This window comes from Prunus avium, chromosome 8, assembly GCF_965620075.1.
Source record: "Prunus avium chromosome 8, drPruAviu1.hap1.1, whole genome shotgun sequence".
NCBI classification, from domain to species: domain Eukaryota; kingdom Viridiplantae; phylum Streptophyta; class Magnoliopsida; order Rosales; family Rosaceae; genus Prunus; species Prunus avium.
Window position 1 is genome coordinate 26,909,877 of NC_142291.1, and position 22,207 is coordinate 26,932,083.

Here is a 22,207-nt window from a genome sequence, read left to right on the forward strand (position 1 = left end):
CGGACGTTAATGCATCAAGCCCTCCATTGCCTCCAGGCCTTAAACTGAACACAACAATTAGACTGGGATTACACTCCAAAGTGAAATTTTATGACAAAGCAGACATCAACACAAGCGATATAGATCTTGCAGAGACTACATCCAGCAAGCATGACCCTAATTCGGCCCGCACCTCCAATAAGTCTCTTAATTTTTCTCGCTTCGCGTCTTTCTTTCGCTCCAATGTCACGTCACCATCGACAATGACATCGATGCTTGCCTTACGTGAGAGGGTTGTTGCCGCAGAGATTCTTGTGGAAAAGCAGCAACTGGAGATTGAGGCTCTACGTCAGGAGGCCATGGAAACAAGACGCATGTTGCAAGAGTTAAGGGCTCAAATGGAACAAATTGTTGAGTCTTAAGCACCAGCTCTGCCACTGCCAGAGGTTGCGGCTTGTGACCTTGTTGATTTGGGAATATTGTATTTTTTTCTTATCCAACCAGATATCTTTAACTTATTTGATATATTTCTTTACCCCAGGGGTATTCTTGTAATTAACTATCTGCATCAAATAACCAGAATAAAAATTGCAGATCAGCTCAAGAGTTCTATGGAAATATATCTAGATCATAGAATGAGATGGTTGGACAAATTAGGCAATAAGCTACCAGCCTTCATTTATTTGTAGCATATATAATAATACACTGATCCAATTACAAATCTTGTATTTATTTATAGCAATTATGATCTAGCTAAGTACCAACAATGGGGTAAAGTTCGAATCCAACATTGCAACTCCCACCTACAACACGCCCACCTCGTTTTGCATCACAACAGTTCGGCAGTTCACTTATTGCAACATCAAGACATTTCTTACAATCAACGTTAGAGAGGTCCCTCGTGCATTGAGCAATACCATATAACGTTGTGAATGTGTCGAGTTGTACCTCACCGGTAGCATAAAACTTTGGATTAGCATCGGAGGCTTCATTAGATAACCCACTTAACAATTCCTGAACTTTCTCATTGAATAGTGTGGGATTGTTCTCTACCGCTTGGACGTTTGTCATAGAGAACTTGTTTTTGTTATCAATTTTCCCAAAGAAGTTCGCGTCTGAGTACTTTAAGAGGCAATGATCATACCAAATTACGGCTCCTTTGCTATATGGGCAACGCTCATGAAGCTCTTTGCTTGCACCAATCACACAAGTATTGCAGTTTTGGCTAGAGACATCGCCGCGGCAAAGGGCCAGGCCATTCACTTGGTTTTGAGCATGGCCAGTTGAACCAAGGCCAAAGCCAGAAGGAGGAACTTTGGTGTATAAAAGATTGAACAACAAATTCAAGTTGGCACCGTATGAACTATTAGCAGTGTAGTTTTCTGGGCTGAAACAAAAATGGTAAAGTGGGGAAGCACCAATGGCTGAATGGTGGAAAAAACAGAGGACCAAGAAACAAAGAGGGATTGATTTGGAGAATATCATGATGGATTTATGAGACTCAAAAATTGGGTTTGAATTGTCCTATCCATGAACACAATATATATATATACATATATGGGAAGTTTCTAAAAAAATTTGTCATGGCCGGAGTCGAAATTGCTGACTATTTTAAATTGGAATCTAGTCAAAAGTCTTATCCAGCCAATATAATAAGCCTGGATATCACTTGGTGGGTTTTGACATGTTGTGGAGGAAGCTTTCCACAAATGATGTTGAAAGACGAATTCAAGCTGGCCACCAATAATTAAAGGATATTGCTTGTCTCCCTCTACTGAAAGGAGATATTCTTTTATTGTGAAAATCACAGTTTGATATATGTGCAAAAATAATTTGTTAAAAATATGAAAGGAAGAACTTTTACACACATGTCATACTGTCATTGGCAAGGAATGTAGTTCCTAATTAGAGGGGAATGATGTCATCATTAGCAAAGAATGTAGAACGAAGGAAGTATTTTTCATAATTACATGTCAAAAATATAAAAGGAAGAACTTTATATATATAATGCAAATTGCAATGCAGATACGACAGAGTCGTGGGATCAAGCTCATTAGGCTTGGTGCGATTGAACAGTTCTAGATAGACTAGTAAGTCCTTTATATACTATTTTTTATTTCATGTTGCTTGACAAGGGAATTTGGAGGCATTGGCAAGCAAACAAAACCAAATCATTCAGAAACTCATCTGAGAAAAAGGAAAAAAAAAAAAAAAACCTCTGCTCATAATCCAACCCATACACAAACTTTAGAACACTTCAGCCACCATGCTTGCAAGTACTCGTTCCCATCTTTCAATGTGTACAAATGGGAACCAGCCTGCTCTGCCTTTGCATTCACCTTCTGCCCAACCATTGTTTGTCACCTGTTGAAAGAACAGAATACAAATCAAGCTAAGCTAAGCATTCCCATCATGAGTTATGAACCAAAATACTACATGTAGGCATATGACATGACCCCTTCTTTCTTCGTTTAATTAGGTTTATTTATTCAGCAGAAGAAGAAGAAATATATGCAAATAAAGGAACTAGGCTGCAATCTGCAACCTTGGATTCAATGACTTGCCTCAGATAACAGGCAATCCAAAATACAATACAGTTTTTCTGTAGCAAAAACCAACTGGACTAGCTTAATTTTTACTCCCACGAGAACAAAACTAAAATTCAATGTGACACTGAATGATTCTAAAAAAAAATCTCGGATTTAATGAATGAAAATCTAACTAACGAAAACAAAATGAAGCCTATTAATGACACTCAAATGCTAAAACCAATTAGAGATATCTTTTATTATTATTATTTAATATAAGTGATAGTCTAAACTACAGTGGGCAGTGGTGTTTCTCACACACACACTATCAATGTGCCACGAGAGTTCGAACTTGAGACCACTAGTATACAAATCAAGCCCCTTTTCCAATGAACTAGACCCCGTTGGCAACAATTAGAGAGATCTTAAATGGCCCAACTGCTATCAGAGTTTCTAATGCTAGGACTAGATACTTATCCAGATCTATCCATTAGAAGGCACGTCAATGATGAGGCCAATGAAGTGTTAGGACATGGTTGAAGTGGAGGATAGGACCAAATTTTGACGAACCAAAACGGTTTTGGGGCCAGCTACTTTAATTTATTTGTTTTCTTCGATACTTTGTTATAGCTAGCTAGTATTTGTTCCTAGTGTTAGCAATTTCATAATGGTTCAAACGTCGTTTACATGGGTGAAGTTACCAATAAAACTGTCAACCTCGTACAGCTCCTATTGTTCTGTCAATCTAGGACAAGCACACTACATTTCTACTCTATTTCAAGTTGTGCAGTATTAATTAATTTCTTTGTTAAAAAATATTTAAAAATATATTAAAAAAACCCTCAAATCATTCATACATACTGATTGAGAGAAAACCTCTCAAGAACCACCTAGCTAATCTGTATATAAAGGGATCAAGAAACACTCATGGGAGTGTAGAACTATAGGGGCTTGTCCTTGTAAAACTCTGCAGCATCTTTTTGGCATCAAGACTAATTAAAAGGTAATTAAATTTTCCAAAACTTGCTCTTACTGTTTATATATTTATTTATTTTAGGTTTATATTAATTGTGCATCTCTTGCCTTGATCAGCAGAGTATATTTGGAAAACCATCATGTCAGAAACATTAAGTACCATATTTGAAGAATCCTCCGCCTCCTCCTCAACCCTAGAAAACTTCCAAGAGGAAGGCGCCCAACAGCTGCATGAGGCATATATATGTGAGCTTTGAGAGCTGCACTGATGGAAAATCAAACTCGGAAATTAATGCATCAAACCCTCCATTGCCACCAGGCCTTACAAAACTGAACACAACAATTAGACTGGGATTGTACTCTAAAATGAAATTTTGTAACAAAGAAAACACCATCACAAGCGATATAGATCCTGCAGAAACTACACCCAGCAAGAATGACCCTAATTCGTCCCGGAGCTTCAATAAGTCTATTAATTTTTCTCGCTTCACGTCTTTCTTTCGCCCGAATGCCACATCACCGTCAACGACAACATCTGATCATGATCATCATGATATTCATGATGATCAAAATGAGATGTTTGCCTTACGTGAGAGGGTTGCTGCTACAGAGATTCTTGTGGAAAAGCAGCAACTGGAGATTGATACTCTACGCCAGGAGGCCACGGAAACAAGAAGTATGTTGCAAGAGTTAAGGACTCAAATGGAACAAATTGTTGAGTCTCAAGCACCAGCTCTGCCACTGCCAGAGGTTGCGGCTTGTGACCTTGTTGATTTATTGTCGTTTTTATTTGGGAATTTTGTATTTTTCTTATCTAACCAGATATCTTTAACTTATTTGATATATTTCTTTACCTCAGGGGTATTCTTGAAATTAACTATCTGCATCAAATAACAGTAATGGTCAATATATATATTTTTTTCAATTATTAGAATACACACTGCAGATCATAGAATGAGATGGTTGGACAAATTAGGCAATAAGCTACAAGCCTTCATTTATTCGTAGCATATATAATAATACACTGATCCAATTACAAATTTTTTATTTATTTATAGCAATTATGATCTAGCTAAGTACCAACAATGGGGTAAAGTTCGAATCCAACATTGCAACTCCCACCTACAACACGCCCACCTCGTTTTGAATCACAACAATTTGGCAATTCACTTATTGCAACATCAAGACATTTCTTACAATCAACGTTAGAGAGGTCCCTTGTGCATTGAGCAATACCATATAACGTTGTGAATGTGTCGAGTTGTACCTCACCGGTAGCATAAAACTTTGGATTAGCATCGGAGGCTTCATTAGATAACCCACTTAACAATTCCTGAACTTTCTCATTGATTAGTGTGGGATTGTTCTCTACTGCTTGGACGTTTGTCATAGAGAACTTGTTTTTGTTATCAATTTTCCCAAAGAAGTTCGCGTCTAAGTACTTTAAGAAGAGGCAATGATCATACCAAATTATGGCTCCTTTGCTATATGGGCAACGCTCACGAAGCTCTTTGCTTGCCCCAATCACACAATATATATACATATACCAATGGCTGAATGGTGGAAAAAACAGAGGACCAAGAAACGAAGAGGGATTGATTTGAAGAATATCATGATGGATTTATGAGACTCAAAAATTGGGTTTAAAATATCCATGAACACAATATATATACATATATGGGAAGTTTCTAAAAATATCTGTCACGGCCGCTGGCCGGAGTTGAAATTGCTGACTACTTTAAATTGGGATCTAGTCAGAAGTCTTATCCGCGGACTATAACAAGCCTAGTTAGGGGGTTTTGACTTGTTGTGGAGGAAGCTTCCACAAATGATGTTGAAAGACGAATTCAAGCTGGCCACGAATAATTAAAGGATATTGCTTGTGTGGGAGTGGGAGCATATATTTCGACGAAAAATGAACAGAAGACCAAGAAACATTGTTTCCTCCACCATTCAGCCATTGGTGCTTCCCCACTGTACCATTTTTGTTTCAGTCCAGAAAACTACACTGCTACTAGTTCATATGGTGTCAACTTGAATTTGTTGTTCAATCGTTTATCCATTATCAGAGAATTTAATCAGCATTTGCTACTTTTTCAGTGGAAGACTAGGCCAAGTTGCAAGCGCACTAAAGAAAATGAAATGGCTATGCTCATTAGGGTTAATATGCGATTGAACTGTTCTAGATAGACTACGTACATTATTTACTATTTTTTCTTTCGGCCTGTATGCTAGTTGTTCTAAGATGGACGTTCGTTCTTTCTTTTATGCGCCATTTTTATTCAATTTTGTTTCAATTTATTGATAGAGTTTATTATTTAAGGTATCGAATTATATTTTAGAGCTTCGATTTTAGATTTTAAGTATTCGTTTTTGGGCTTTAGGACCTACATTCTAAGCGATTAACTATTCTGATAAAGTTAAAAGAAATTGAGTTAGATATGAGGTTTTTCAACATGGACGTTCTTTAAGAGAGAGCGCACGTCATGTCTGAAGAAAAAAAAAAACTTATTAGTTATATAAAATTAAAGAATCTTACCAGAAAATGAAGATTAAAGAAATAATATTAAATTTTTGAATTGATATTATTTTTTTATTGAAACTATATTTAAGAATGCGAGAATTGAATATAGGTGCATGGTGCATTCTACAAAAAGAGTTCTTGGATTTATTTTTTTGTTGTCAAAAAAGGTGAAGATTGAGTCATTTTAACCACAAGCATGCGGGTCAACCGGATTTTGATTGGAAATTGCCAAATTGCTTCGGAGGCAAGTTGAAAATGAGTTGCTTTTGAAGCTCTGTTTGCAAGGGCTCCAGAATTGTGTCAAGGGTCTTGGACAATGGACCTTCATGGTAGAGTCAATTGGACACATATCCTATCATGGTATTTTTCCATTACCTTAAAGGCTTCGTGCCCTCTAAAAAGATATCCCAAATCTCACATTGCCGTTTAAAAGTGACTTTGACACAACTAGCCTCTCAAACTCACTTTTTTCATCTCACATTGCCCCATACCGTCAAGTTCGTTGATAAATCTGTCAAATTCGATTGCATGACATGTATGAGACCCAATGTTTTCCTTATATAAATACTACGTGAGGACCCCGCAACTTGTGGTATTTGACTTCTAGAGTCATGATGATATTACTGAAAAACATATTTCTTATCAAAATTCTTGCTTCTCATTTCAGGCAATTGGCAATAATTTTTCTGTGGACTTCCAGAAATCTGTTTCAAGTACCCTATGACCAAATAAAAAATTACCTTGGCAAGGACATTTTGACTCATGGGCAGATGATCCTTTACATGTAAGACCTAATACCGTGCAATTAGGGATCCTCATTTTGGTCAGCCACGTGTACAAACAAATAATATGGATCTGCTCGATTTGGCCATGAGTTTCGGTCTGTTCTGAAAAGCCATTTATAAACGAACAAAATCAAATCATTCAGAAACTCATCTGAAAAAAAAAAAAATTGTGAAAAAAAGAGAGAACACAAAGATATGCCAAAAGCAAAAACAAAGAAACAAGAGAAAACTGAGATTAATAAGAACAAGGATATGGAGCGAAGAATTCAAAGTGATCGTCATTTGTTGTATATAACAAACAAGAGAAAGGAAAGATAGAGTAGGATATACCATAAATTAAAAAAAATAAACCTTTCTCATCAATCAATAGATAGAAAGAATTTAGTATCTACATACATCATTTCAAAAGGGAGAGGATACACGTTCTTCTAATTGAACGCCGTATGCTCCATCGTTGAGTACAATTAGATTAAAAAAACATACACATAGAAAAGAAAAGAAAAAACACTCTGCTTATAATCCAACCCATGCACAAACTTTAGAACACTTCTGCCACCTTGCTTGCAAGTACTCGTTCCCTTCTCTCAATGTATCCAAATGGGAACCAGCCTGCCCTGCCTTTGCATTCACCTTCTGCCCAACCATTGTTTGTCACCTGTTGAAAGAACAAAATACAAATCATGCTAAGCATTCCCATCATCAGTTATGAGCCAAAACACTACTTGTAGGAATATGACCTGGCCTTTCTTTCAAATAAAGGAACTAGGCTGCAATCTGCAACCTGGATTCAATGACTTGCCTCGGATAACAGGCAACCCGAAATGACACAGTTGCCTAGCAAAAACCAGCTGGACTATATCTAATTGTTGCTGTCAACCCAGCAACCTAAAGTGGATCCAGTTGACATATATTAATTATCACAATTAAATACAACAATAGATTGGTCCCATTTTTCTATTTAGATTAGATCTTGGGTTAGTCCAAATCCAAGCCCTGGGCTACCCTTAATTCAAATTTTAAGGATCAATGTAGCTGAAGTATAGTATCTCAGAGAGTTATAAACCTTTCGCACAACTACATAGTCTCCAACTGACAAACTGAGCTCCACATCAGATACCCCTTGATATGCAAACATGACCTGCAATAAATTGACAAATAAACACAAATGACCATACACATATTGAACAGCCTTCAAGTGTTGCATCATTTAAGCAATAAGAATGTAGGATTTTCATTCATTACTAACCTCCCCTAAGAAGTAATTCATGATGTCTGACGATCCATTATGTGTTTGAGAAGCATATATGCCATTAACTTCTTCATAAGGTGGGGGTGGAGGCATGGTGTTATCAACAGTAGGGCTAGGAGGCGCTTCAATTCGTTGTCGTTCTGATACCATCTATCAATATCAGAAAAAGATTACATAAAATCATCAATTGATGCAAAAATAAAAAGTTGGACTTTGCTGTAGCTCAGAAAAGTAAGGGGGGGGGGGGGGGGGGGGGGTGTGTTGTTGTAGCATGACTGCTTACCTCTCCTTCAAGTTGATCAAGTATCTGAAGGATCCTCTGATGATAAGTACGTTCTGCCTCAACCTTCAATCCAGAACAAAGTTGACAAGAAGAAAGTTTAAACACTAATACCCCATACATCTCGGCCAAAGATTTACTGATACTTAACATATTTAACTCATGGTATATTTTGAGAGAACTTGTCTACCATAGCAATGAGGCGCTGGAGAGTCAACCTCTGTTGTTGAGCCTCAACAGCTGCCATTGCTGCACCAGCTTCCTTCCCTAATATTCCCATATTTGACTTCAGATCTTGCAGCTTTGACTCTGCAGCTTCCAGTTTCATAACATTCTCTGCACTTCCTGGTGTTTCCCTCACTTTTACTTGGCGTTTGGAAACTTCAATAGCCTGTCTAGGTTCAAAAGAACGCACAATGACATACTTGTAAAAGAAAATCAACTTATCAATTTAGTTGTCACCAATTGTATAAATATGAGGTACATCACTAGACTCACTATGCTTTCCAGTCTAAAATACTGCTGTTGTGAGAATAAAACACTCAGATAGTCCCTGGTAAACACAAATTAAAGATACCTGAGCTTCAGCTTCTTGTCGCATTCTATCATAACGTTGAGCAAGATGCCGAGCATCCTCCAATGGAGCCCCCATTACCATCGCTCTTAATGGCTCTGCCACCTAATAACAATTTTAAACACCATATCACCCGCATTAACCTCTGGTAGTATCAAGAACGAAGAAACTAATTGAAATTAAATCCTACAATGGTCTTCAAAAAGTAAAGGATAACTGAAATAAAAAGCTGAGCATAAAATAAAAATCTTTTAAGCAAATATCAATGTCATAATACAGTGGGCCTAAAAGTCAGTTATCAAAATTCTAATGCCTTCTGGGATTAACTTTGGAGGGCCTAGGGGAATTTATACTAAGAGAACCACAGTCTAAACAAGATATATGATCCTCTGCTCTCAATTTATAGTATGGTATGGCTTGAGGTTTTAGTGAACTGAGATAACTTCTGATGAAATTGTACTCGAAGTACCGTAAACTCAACATTATGTTAATATATGATCCAGCTATAAGGAACGCTGTAAGCTATGCCACAAGAGAAATGACTTGTTATATCATGTCTGGTATAATTCAAGTACACACAACATAACCTTCAATTTTAATTCTTAGTTTTCCATAAGTTTCTGCATAATGTTTGCAAAGCTCAGGATGCCACAACTTGTGTTCGCTGTTGTCACAACTTGAACACAGAAGATGAGGCAAAATTGTGTATCTGAATCCACATCCCTTCACTCATCTCATAAGGAAAAGGCCAATTACAGTTTATTATGCAAAGTAACTAAAACATAAATATACAAATGTATTAGTCCTTCCACCACATACTGAAGAGCATTCAGAAACGCATATTGCTCATGTAAGTCATATCTATAAACTTTCGCGTTTAAACGAAGAAAATTTGACACACCTGTGTGCCAAAAGCTTTCAATAGATTCCCCCGCTCCTTCTCCATTTGAGCACGAGCTCGCCCATAGCTTAATGAAGCTCTTGATAATGTACTACCACTAGTGCATGTATTTTCAGCACCATATTTCCTGCTATCTTCTGACAACTTTGTTCCTATTCAATAAGGTTACATTTTTTATTATAAAACCGAGTCCTTAAACGATTACGTATGAGCTTGACAAATGACATAAAATTTTACCAACTCACCTATTTCAACTTGTTTGGACCCAGTAACAATATATCCCTCCACACCACGAACAATATCCCTTTGATAATGCTAAAACATGAATTAAAATTTATATAAGCAAAGGTCAAACAAATTGAATTGAAATTAGATGAGGCAACAAAGGTAGTAGGCAACCTTGCCAGCACGTGTTGATATGTAAAGCCTCTCAAGTTTCTGATGCTGCAGGAGTTCTGCCTCATCAGTAACTAAATTATCTGAACCTCCGTATCCTCCAGCTCCAAACTGCTTGAGGACAGCCTGAAGTAAAGCCCAATGTAGTCAGAATGATTGGTTTTGCTCAAATGAAAATTGAAATGTAAGTAAACCTTTGTTATTGCAAGAATGCAATCTAATTTAGCCATGTAATTTTATTCAATAAAAAAAGAAAGAAAACATTATTAATGACAGAGAGGGATGTAAATAAATAGGAGCTTCAAATTGAGGGAATGTAGTTGAAGATGCACCATATACTTTTCAAGCCATGGAGAACAAAGTTACAGCAGAAACTGAAATCCCTTAACACATTCATTGGCAAAACTTCTCAAATGGCTAATTTCTATTGAATTTTTTGAGTGAAACCATACCTTAATTTAACTGATTGTCCATTTCATTTAAGGGAGCATATCTATGTAAAACTTTTACTTTTCATTGGATGAACAAGCCTGACCTGTATCCGTAACACACTGCAGGCTCTAATTTTTGAAGGCAAATGAACCAACAAATATACTTCTTTGTTCTACCCATGTATTCCCTTTGCAATCTTCCATAGACCAATTTCTCAATTCACCCAATAAAATTTCCAAGATTAGCCATCAAATGCCAAGAATATCCCCGAAATATTCACCAATTAAGGCCGCTAGAACACAATTAATATTGCCTCTCCTCAATTATGTGTTACACTCTCTTATGTTGCACATCAAATGTCAATCAACAAAATTCATAAAAAGTTTATGACTTTGAAAAGCGAATGCATTGTGTTGGATCATACAATTTGAAACAAATCGAAACTCACAAACCCAACGAAGATAAAGCATTACAGGCAGAACAAGATTGCAAATTTCACCAACAAAGAAAAAGAAACTCGAGCTAAATCAAGGGGAAATTAGTTAAAATAAGAAAAATCAAATACGGATTCAGAATAGCGGGCAGATATTGAAAGAGATTAAATAAAATTGGATCTGGTGGGATTAGGATTGGTATGAAAGTACCTGTTGTTGCCTAGCGACCTGTTCGCGAAGCCTGGTGGCTTGCTTTCTGATAGCGTCCATTCACGACTGAAGGGCCAAATCTGCCCAGATTTTGGTTCTCGACCAATGGACTTTGTGAGAGAGAGAGAGAGAGAGAGAGAGAGAGAGAGAGAGAGAGAGAGAGAGAGAAATGCTGGCTTTCAAATAATGTCCAGGAACTTTACTTTGGAGGAGCTGTTTGAGCTTTTGGTCCTCTTCACAGACATTTCACCTATTTGAACTGAGATTTATGTATTTTCTTTTTCTTTCTTTTTTTAGTTTTAAAACGGGTTTTTATTATAAAATGTGTTTTAAATTTGCAAAACTAATTTTACCACAAGACATCCATGGATTCACAAAATTATCAGGTTTCGTCTTTAAGATTTTTCTTTGTTTGTTTGACCCCAAAAAAAAAAAAAAATTTCTTTCTTGTGTCACTTGAGGGACGTGCTTCATACTATTCAATCTAAAAACTTATCTCGACACTTCGGAAAATTATACTTCTTGTGGTTGATCAACTACGCCAATGTGGGTTCTAATCCATTACACCATGATTCCCAAATTAAAGGACTTTTGGTTCATATATATTTTTTTTTAATACAAACGATATTTTATTTTAATATAATCTAAATTTCAGAAAAAGGGATTCGAACTCGGGTGTAGAATGGGAAGCACATCCTCTCTAAACAACTTGGCTGAACCCATCTGTTCGACGTATGGTTCATGCTTTGACTTCACTCAAATTACACAAAAGCTAACAGTTACTAGATAATAGATTTAGGGCAACACTGAACAGTTAGAGCACTGGTATCGGTTCCCTCACCCTTGTTCCTCAATTAAGTTATACAAGGGCATAGTTATAACCGGTGTGTGAGTTTGCTGATAGGAGTATTTATATGGGGGAAATTATGCCTATATACACCTAATTCAGAAGAGAAGTTCATTAGTGAATTTAATTAGCAACATCTAAATATCCTTAATTTATTTATTAATATTTCTCTTTTCAAGTTCCATAACTAGGTTTTTTTTTCCCCCAAGTTTTATTGTATGAGATTCCCCTAATTTCGCTTTTCAAGCTAAGATTTTCACTTCTTTTAGATATAATAAACATTTACATTACAGCTTCAAACCGGATATTAAATATTACAAGTTATGGATCTATACCTCATTGAAATGGGGTGATTACAATGATACCATCATTTCAGTTAATGACAATGCTTAATAGCTAGGAGACAATGTAACTCACAATAAAATTTCATTTGGACGAGTCATATATTGTGAATTGCAATTGGCAGGTGAGGCTTTGAATTGGTCATTTTTCAACCAATTGCTAGTTGAACACTTAATACGTGTAAATTGGAACTAACATTAACAACTCAGGTGGAAAGATACACCTACAGAAGAAGAATCTCGATATAATTAGTTGAACCCTAGAAAGTCGAGGAAAAAGGTCCTACCTAACATACGTGAGCAAATGGGAAACGGGGCTTTTTGGTGGCCATTCTAGGTAACCCGCCCATTCAGCACCAGCACTTCGTGTCATAAACAGAAATGTACAGAACTATGAAGAATCAAAATACTAGATTTACAAACTGGAAAACTATAACTATACACACAGCCATTGAGTTGAATTATGAGTCCTGTTGCTCAGTTTTCACTGGTGCGCCTGATGAGGATGCACAACTTCCATTTTGATTCTGAAGGTAGAGGCTGTTGACCACCATAGAATCACTGACCAAGCCTACGTCAACATTGTCAAAGTTGAGAGTGCCTCTGAGCTTTCGCATACTGAAAAACAGAATGATGCATCAGAGGAAATCATTAATTTGGCAAAAAAATTTACCTTCGTTTGAAGTAATAGAATACCCATTCAAGCGGTTGTTGATGGCAGTGAGATCTTTCGAAGGGCTCTGATACGCAACGGTACACTCCCCAACACAAGCATAATAGCTTTTTGAGCTATGCGAGATCAAAGCATCCATCTGCAGAAAGTTCAAAATTTGATGCACAGGCATGAAGTTTCTTCGAGTACAGTATCGCCAAAGGATACATGTGATGTTTTTTCTTTTAACCTCACAAATTTGCATGAGTTAAACGATTGGCTGATACATCACTGAGCTTCACTAAAAGCCCATAGCAAGATCAAGTAACCATTCAGTTCATACAGATATAGTTTGACATATCTTGATATTATTCTATATATTCTATCAGATATTTCAACTCTAATAAGATCAATTTTGTATACAAATTGAACTATACTGACTAAGATGGAATTAACAAAACATTGATATGATCGCACTAGCATACTTAAATCATACTGCATATTGCATTATCCAAGTTCATGCATGTTTGGTACTTAATCCTACAAACTAGAAGTTGAAGGTGGAAAAAGAGAAAGAAACCTTGGTCTCCACCAAATTGAGAGAGTCCTAATACCTAAGCCAGCCCACTCTAGACACTCGTAAAGTAGGATCACAGTAAGAATTTAGGCATGCAACATACAGCAAAATCCTCTTAAATAAGCAAAAAGCTATCAGCCAAAAACAATGGTATATCAGGGATATGTATTGCATGGGATTGTATTAGGCCAATGGGCTTCGAAGTTAAATAAAAGAAAAGGAATATGAAGCCAATGCATCAAATGTTCAACACTACAAAAAATAAAAAATAAAAAACATAACATTGACCCATCAAAGACTGCTGAGAGATTCAAGATTAAAGTAATATAAAATTAGTTATGTTAAATAAGTTGGTGATTAACACATAGTAAATATATAACCACAACTTTGCGTTAAGAATGGCTTCTGCAATTCTAAGAGGCAATTCATATATGAGAATCAACATGTTGTAAAAAAAAGTAAACAAAATAATAAAATAAAGGCAAAAAAGCTAAAAAACTAAACAAGTACCTTAAATGATCGCAATGGAGAGACATAAACATTGTGTGCTGCAGATACTTTCTTTGGAGACATATCAGGGAGGCTTGGAAAACTGGATACTTTAGGTGATCCAGGACATTGAGCTAATTGGCCAGTTAAAAAAATTGAGCTTATTAGGAAATGATGGAGAAGAATATTCCAAAAAAAACAGGAAATAAATTGTGCAGTTACATGTAAGTTTTAGCAAACGCATACCATCATTGTCATTGTTTGCTTCAGGAACTACACTAGCTCTTGTAGTTGTTGGACCTGGTCCAACCTCGACTAGCAGAGATTTCACAGAAGGAATGAATATTTCATTGTAAAATGGTATGATTTCAATGTGTTCCTGTGCTGGCCTCTGTTTCCAAAACATGAGAAGGGTTGGGATCTATCCAGAAAACTAACAAACTGATGTAGTTTCCTAATAAATTTAGGTCCTATACATTAGGAAACTAGGCTCTGATACCAATGGATGTAGTACAGCCCGTAGGTATTAGGTTAAGCACTCAAACAATAGAACATAGAAGAATATAAGAGATCGAGGAGGCGAAAATATAGATCGAAGGGACGAAAGAAAGGACCGAAATCAGAGAACCGAGAAGGAAGGACAGAAATCACATAGTTTTAAGAGAAGGTTTACTCAATATCCAAATCTGAATTTTAAAGAACTACATGGGAGTATTTATTGCAAACTAAAACCAAGACATAATAGGATAAAAATCCCTTGCTTAAACAGAAATCATAACCCAAATAAAATAGGAAACTTAAAACTAGAAATCTGGAAATCTGGAAAAGTAGAAATCCTACTAGAATTTGGAAAACTAGAGAATCTAGGAAACTAACAAATACATTAGGAAACTAATAAATTTAGGTCCTATGCGTCCTGCATCACAAACAGTAAAGTTTAGGCATGATACCCCATTGTGGCGTGCAGAAGGCCAATTAACAAACACACTTCGAAAAACTTGCGGTTTATATTGTGGTTGCTTTGTATAGTTGCATAAGATTTCCCTAAATGTTAAATTAAGCTGAGAAATCTGCAACCAGAAAACAGTGGATGAGTAAGAAAAGAAGATAATTATTTAACAGCATCCCGTAAAACTGTCAGAAGTAATATCACACCTTTGCAACTCCATAAAAACAACAAAGGATAATCTGGTCGATGTGGCGGTTAAAAAAGAGAGATGTCCGTTGAACAAGGATTTGTTGAAAGAGACGATAAACATTCTCTCTGATCTGCTGAGACAGTTGCATCCTTTCAACCATACCATTGATTCTGACAGCCGCCAGCTTGATTATCTAAATACAAGAAATGCACTATGTATAAAGCAGAGGATAAATCCTAATAAAGCAGAATTATGAGGTCAAGTGGCTAAACATGCCAAACAAACAGATCTTCATTGGTATGAACTAATATCTACAACACACATCCTCTTCACACATCCTCTTCATTCAGGCAGATCCTCTGATTATTTACCGGAAAAATAAAGAGAAAACTATTTTCTTGGAAACTCCCTCGCACCTTGCTAAAGAAAATACTAATTCCAGTTTCTGCACATGTTTCCTCTCCACCTCCCGGATTTGGCCGTGTTGGACTGCACATTGGAATTTCAGAAGTATAATACCAACAAGGAAAAAAGCAAAGCAGTAAGTGTCAAGATTTAAGAGAGATGGACCAGTGGCCCACTACCAACTGGTCCACGACCGATATTGTCACCAACTTAACCACATGCAAAGCACATGCAAGTGTGGGGTTTTAACACAAAAGTTCCCGGTGTCATTAGTAGAGGAACCATTCACTTATATATTGTCTTTTATCTTGTCAAGTTTCCCAATGTGGGACTTTACATTTTTCAACAGTCAGTTACTACAGAGAAATTAAATTTATTAGTTCCTGGGACTGGAGACTGATACCTGGCAAATGCAGACTGTAAAGGAGGGGCTGTCAGATTTGACTTAAGGTTACTTAAGGCCAGAAAACGATCTTTCACAGGAGATGTAAAGGAATTCTGCTCCATCTTTGGAGATCTGATATCTCCATTCTGACCTGAAAATTAACAATAAAAAGACGAACTCACCCCTTCAGCACATTACTATATCATCTGCCACTAAGAGGATAGAAATCCATTTCCAATGTCCATGGACTTAGACATCCCACATAAAATTGAGGGACTGCATTACAACTTCAGAGTTAAGATGTTTATACATATACATACATATAAAGTAAATACCTGGGGAATTCTCATGCTTCTGTAAAGAAGGTGCTGGAGGCAACCCTCCACAAGAGAAGTTAATACGCATGGCGATTGCATCCAAAGATGGCATGGGTTCTGCTAATAACTCAAGACGATTTATTTCTGCTGAGAGGGCAGGTCTTGCAACAGTCAAAGAATTATACATCGAGGAACCCTTTTCCCATACCATGCTCTCCAAAAGTCGTTCTTCCAATGAATTCAAGTGTCGTCTTAATTCTCTTGGAAGAGATTCCTCATGTCTAATGAAGCTCTCTATCACCTTGCTAAGATCAAAAGCTGTAATACCTGTCCTCTCCAATACTGCTGGAAACAACATTGTGACAGTCTTATGTGTTGCCAGGACTAACTCAGCAGAGCAGGCTAGCATGCATCTATGGAACCTCTCATTGGTTAATAAAGAGGTCAAATTAGTAGCATGCAGTATTTGAGCCTCTGCCCTACACATTGCCTCCAAAACTCTAAAATAAAGTTTGAGTGCTTCCAATCTTCGTTGTTCTGCCCAGATGTTGTCCATGAGGTCAGCACTTTGCAGGCTACCAGTTACAAATCGTTCTCCCAAGGCACTACTTGGAAATATAACCTCCAATATGACTTGTGCCCTGCGTACCACATCATTGGTAACATCCCTATCACACAATGCCAGGAACCCCTCCAGCTTGGCTGAGGGTTTCGACGGAAGTGGAGAAATAAAGGTCCGAAGCCACTTTGCAGTTGTCATTGCAGTGCTCACTGGTGTGGCTACCATCTTTGAATTAGCACCACCGTTAAGATGAGATGCAAGAGTGTGATGGGGAGAGAGTGGACTTGCAATTGGCTTTGTTGGGGAGGCTATAGAATCAAATTTCCTCTAACATAACAGAATATATAAAACCATCAAAAAACTCCCTCTACACAAAATGGAACCAATGGAAGAAACAAAGAAGAACATTGACAATACCACACGTATGGACCTCAATGGTGCTATTTATTAAAAGCATACCTTCACACCGGATAAATTCATGGATCCTCCAGAAAAGCTACCAGAACCAAGTAAGCTATCTTCTTCGTTGATGAAGACTCTCTCATCAAGTTCACCCTTACTCCGAATTGCATCATCGTAATCCTTTTCTAGAATATCTAAACTGGATGACAATGATGGTTCCTCCATAAGACCTTCAAAATAGGTCAAACCATCTGCATTAAACAGGATCAGATCTCAGAATCATTGATAAATGACAAAGGAACAAGAGATTTGTATCAATCACTGTACACAGGAGAAAATTATCAAAGAAACCTGGATCCATATTCTCTAGATTTTTATTTCTACACTCGGACGCTGAACAGGGCTTCTTCTTCAAAATATCCACTATTAAAGCATTAGCCATTTCCATTGTTTTTCTCAACTCATCTTCTGAGGTGTCATAAATGTTGCAAAGGGACGCAAGCAGGTCCATGCCTTTGCTGCCTTTCTTAACTGAATTGGACACTAACCAAATCAGCTCCGATGAAGAATGCCAAAATGTAAACCCACCCCAAAACAATAGAGGGAAAAAGTATGGGGGAAATGAACAAAAGACGAAGCAAGTTTCAAAAATTGAACATCCTTCCTTGAAAAGGAAATCATATAATACAAAGTCTAATAAGCCAAGTGAAATATTACCAAAGTGTGTTGAATCATGGATGTTGAAGTTTCTGAAGCAAACAGGAACATGAATAATTAAAATTGCCTGTAAAAAGGAAAACCAAGCAGTAAGAAAAAATACATGTTCATATATAAAGCCAAAAAGAATATATGTATGTGGGTTGATACGTATATATATGTGTGTGTGTGTGTGTGTACATATATAATGTAATGTAATGTTCTCACACTTCTTGAGGCAACCTATTTTTTGTTTATTGTAGAATGGAAATTGATATTATGTTTCACATTTCAAGTAACTGACTGCCATCCTAATATCAGCAACTAATAGAAGTAATACAGAAATGCAACTGACCAATATGGCAACCAAGCCATTTGCACAAGTCAACAGGTCTTTAAATCGGCTGAATACATGTACACGAAGGGCCAAAAACAGCAACCATCCAAAACGATGATACTCCGACACATAACCAGTTCCTCTGGCAACAGCTGACTGCTTATCGGATTTTGCATCACTTGTCAAGAAGACCTCTCGGTATACACGTTTGTAGTACCTTGAAGCATTGAATTTTTATGATATGACTCTATTAGCTTTAAACCTTCATATATGTGAAAGCAAATTCGTAGACAAAGTACAATGAAGCATATTTATTATGCATACAATGAAACATCCAACATGACCTCCGCCTAAAATGAGGTAGCACCAAAAATAGTTCGCAACAAATAAGAATGAAGTTATGCTGCATATGTCCCTTGGATCATCTCAATGCAATTAGTAATCTAGTCTGAATTAAATGGAAATCAAACTAATGGTAAGTTTTCATCCATATAATGTTAATTTTCTCCTAAATATTAGTGCGAAGCATGCAAAAAAATGGATTGCCACAGACTGCAAAGAGATACTATGCCCTTGCAAGATTTAGATGGGTAAGCAGGTAAACACACCTCTGTAGGTGCTTAGTGATTTTAGCATATCCATTAAAAGTTCATGAAACTACAATTGAATAGACACAAGATAAAAAGGGGGTCCTCCATGGGTTTACACTATACATTTACCAACTGGGATGTTGCATGATGTACAACAAATTTCGACCATGTAGTCAACTATCCAAAAGATTAACCAAAAGCACTACTCTAGCATACATTCATTTCCTATTTTTTAATTCTTCTTTCTTTCAATGAACCCAAATGACAGGAAATAGATCGAAGGGTAGACAGTAAGTTTAATGTAACCCAGATTTCTAAAGATATGTAGCATGTTACAGAGTAACAAAATCGTAATAGACATCAATACCATACTCAGCTACTAAGTTCTAAAGTATAAGAAGTCCATACCACTCACAACTCAATGTGTTCTCTAGAAATCAAGAATGAAGCTTAATAAACCACTAAAGCAGCCAGCCTAGCATCAAGTTCAATCTTCAGCATTCAAATTAATTTTGTGTACTATATAGCATTCAGTGACAACCACTTGATGGTAGCATGAATTAATTTATAAAACTCAGCACTAAACTGGAGGCGTAGTATTTCATAACATAACATAAAAAACCAGGTTGTTTTTAACACTGCACACTTTGTAAAAAAGTTTTTGGCACATAACAAGGATGAGATCAACATCTTAGTTCTGGGGCAAATTAGTCAACCTGAAATAATTAAATGAAGATATCAAAGAAGCTGCATTACAGATTTCTTTTCTTATTCCTTTTGTAATCAACATTAATTCTAATCAATTTCAGTCTTGCAACAAATTTCCATTACAGCCTAATAAAAATGTTGACACGTCAAGCCACTACCATCACTTTTCATATCTGAAATCACCACACATGCAATACTGCTATTTTAGTTTCATCAAGGTCTCATCCTAAGTATAGAGATCTTACACAAGATAATGCAAAATTTTAAGAGAGAAAATTCTTGAACGATCAGACATAATAATACATAAGGAACAATGGTGCAGAAGAAAGGACACTCACTTGCATAACAGGCTCAAGTACTCAAAATTTGCCTGCAACTCTTTTGCCTAATAAATTAAGAACTCAAACTCATGAGCAAGGAGTAAAGTAACTTCAAGAAAACAGAAACTCAAAAGACATAAATACAGAGTCCTTTTCAGGCATAAACTAACTCTCTGACAAGTCAATACCTCAAGTTTGTTTTCCCAATCTATGCCATAAAGATTACTCAAAACTGGACCGGCCTTAACAACAAACTGAGGAAGCTCCTTGAAAAAATCTACAATGCTGTAAAACACCAGAAAAATATAAGATAACAAGAATTTACGAGTGTAAGCTAAGTAAAAAATTTATTTAAAAAAAATTAAAAATTATTTTTTAAAAACAGATGGGCAAACAACATACTTCCGCTTCGCAGCTCTCAAAATTTGGAAGAGAGAAAATCCATTATCGTCAGAGCTCATCTGTGAATTATTCTCACTCAAAGTTTTCACAGAGTACAAAACAAAGGCAAACCAGAACTGTTCTGCTTCTTCAGGCTGTACAGAAAAATGCATTTAAGTTACAAAAAATTCAGATTCAAGCAACTGTCCCAGCAAAAAGATCCTAAAAGATATCACCTCAGACCTTATTTTAAAATAACATTATTATTGACTATACAATGGAAAATTGATAAAAACACATACTGTTCTGTTTCCAATAGCCGATGCATTTGAAATTAATAGATGTTTGGTTTCTTTGAACAGCTTCATAGCTTGCGTGTAAGCATTCTCATCCAACGACAATCCATTCTGAAATTAGAAGCCATATATATTCACAGGAACACAAATCAAGAAATGACTATGGAAATAAAGAAAGAAATTCTAAAAGTAAACAAAAGTACAGTTTATAAACCAAATGTTACAAATAAAATGACATTTACAATAAGAAACAACAGAAGGATACATTCAATTACAGTAAAAATGGGGGGAAAGTGGCAACCTTGCACAAATCATTAAATCGAGCTTGGATGGGGTCTGAATCTCTGCTTTCGGAATTTGAATTCTTGGAAGCTAAAACTTCAGGGTTAGTATCTTCCATCTTCACCAAAGCAGGTGGACTCATCTAAACCCTAGCTGAACCAAGCCAAAATCAAAATTACAAAAAATATATATATATATATTTAATTTCAAGCGCTAATTTCTACACCTCTTACCAAACTGCGTTACAGGTTCTATAGGGTTAGAAGAAGCAGATTCTTGCACATTATTTGCAGATTCTGTACCTCCACCTTCGGCACTATCAAAAGGATCCATCTATATGAAACATAATAATTTTACGTTAGAAAGAAATTAAAAACATACAATCAAATTTGATTAATTATATAATAGCAACAAGCAGAATTTATTACTATGTTCTTTACTATTATAGAACAAGCAGAATCATTCCTTTAATTACACAAACAATGAAGGAATGTCAGCAAATGGAAGGTCAAAGAATTACCATCATAGCGATGGTTTCTTTCAAAGACTTCAAAGACACAATCTTTGATACCAGAAACACATGAGTTCTCATATGAGATGGTCATCCAAATTCACGTAGGAGTCAAATTCTCAATTTTCAACCGCATCTAAATCAAATTTAAACAGAAACAAAAACAGAACAAGCAAATTGCGGATGGAAGTTAATACACAAAGGATAAATGAAACCAACACCACAAATTCAACACAAAATGAACTCGTGAAAATCACGGAGAAAAACAAATAAATCAATCAATAAGAAGACACAAGCAGCAGCAGAATGAGAACAATTGAGGGGAGAAAATCGCATGATATCCGTACAACATTTTAAAAAAAATAGAAGACGAAATAAGGAAAAGGGGACAAGGGAAAGAGCACCTGATGGGTAGTGCTCAGCCGAGAGAGCTCCTATAAAGTCGAGAGTGGAGAGAAGATATCAGCGCACGATAAAGACAAAGAGTTTGAGAGAGAGAGAGAGAGAGAGAGAGAGAGAGAGAGAGGAAACGAGAGATTTGGGGCTGAGGAAATCAAAATTAGGGATTTGGGGCGATGGCGGTCTGCGATCAGGGAAGAGAGTGACACTGAGAGGGAGGCGAATTTGACCCGGATTGACCTGGATTTTAAACGGATGTTGTTTTTTTTAAGTAAAAGCATAGTCTAAACCACATGAACGGAAT

The 22,207-nt window shown here is 36.5% G+C and overlaps 2 protein-coding genes and 1 pseudogene across 6 annotated transcripts; all 3 read right to left on the reverse strand.

The window, feature by feature from the left end:
• Positions 1 to 632: 632 nt before the first annotated feature.
• On the reverse strand, positions 633 to 1,516 carry LOC110747268 (antimicrobial ginkbilobin-2-like protein pseudogene; annotated as a pseudogene).
• Positions 1,517 to 7,127: 5,611 nt separating this feature from the next.
• Positions 7,128 to 11,511, reverse strand: LOC110768546 (SH3 domain-containing protein 2). Its single transcript, XM_021972311.2, has 10 exons — positions 11,268 to 11,511; positions 10,195 to 10,317; positions 10,041 to 10,110; positions 9,796 to 9,947; positions 8,898 to 8,999; positions 8,511 to 8,711; positions 8,324 to 8,386; positions 8,038 to 8,190; positions 7,855 to 7,929; positions 7,128 to 7,446 (listed from the first exon to the last, which is right to left on the reverse strand). Exons 1-10 carry the CDS (start codon positions 11,325 to 11,327, stop codon positions 7,330 to 7,332), a joined length of 1,116 nt encoding a protein of 371 aa, XP_021828003.1. The 5' UTR covers positions 11,328 to 11,511; the 3' UTR covers positions 7,128 to 7,329.
• Positions 11,512 to 12,631: 1,120 nt separating this feature from the next.
• Positions 12,632 to 22,207, reverse strand: LOC110768505 (retinoblastoma-related protein). Of its 5 annotated transcripts, none has more exons than XM_088245537.1 (21): positions 21,909 to 22,207; positions 21,514 to 21,640; positions 21,227 to 21,326; positions 21,013 to 21,142; positions 20,718 to 20,822; positions 20,437 to 20,570; positions 20,223 to 20,319; positions 20,053 to 20,099; positions 18,435 to 18,633; positions 18,101 to 18,167; positions 17,735 to 17,914; positions 17,441 to 17,634; positions 16,438 to 17,308; positions 16,121 to 16,253; positions 15,684 to 15,801; positions 15,329 to 15,505; positions 15,124 to 15,243; positions 14,420 to 14,564; positions 14,195 to 14,307; positions 13,152 to 13,267; positions 12,632 to 13,073 (listed from the first exon to the last, which is right to left on the reverse strand). In XM_088245537.1, the coding sequence occupies exons 4-21, from the start codon at positions 21,133 to 21,135 to the stop codon at positions 12,917 to 12,919; spliced, it is 3,096 nt and encodes a 1,031-aa protein (XP_088101663.1). In that variant the 5' UTR covers positions 21,136 to 21,142; positions 21,227 to 21,326; positions 21,514 to 21,640; positions 21,909 to 22,207; the 3' UTR covers positions 12,632 to 12,916. The 5 variants fall into 5 exon arrangements, with proteins under 5 accessions (XP_088101663.1, XP_088101661.1, XP_088101662.1 ...); XM_088245535.1 differs by having other exon boundaries at positions 21,013 to 21,146; positions 21,909 to 22,206; XM_088245536.1 differs by lacking the exon at positions 21,514 to 21,640.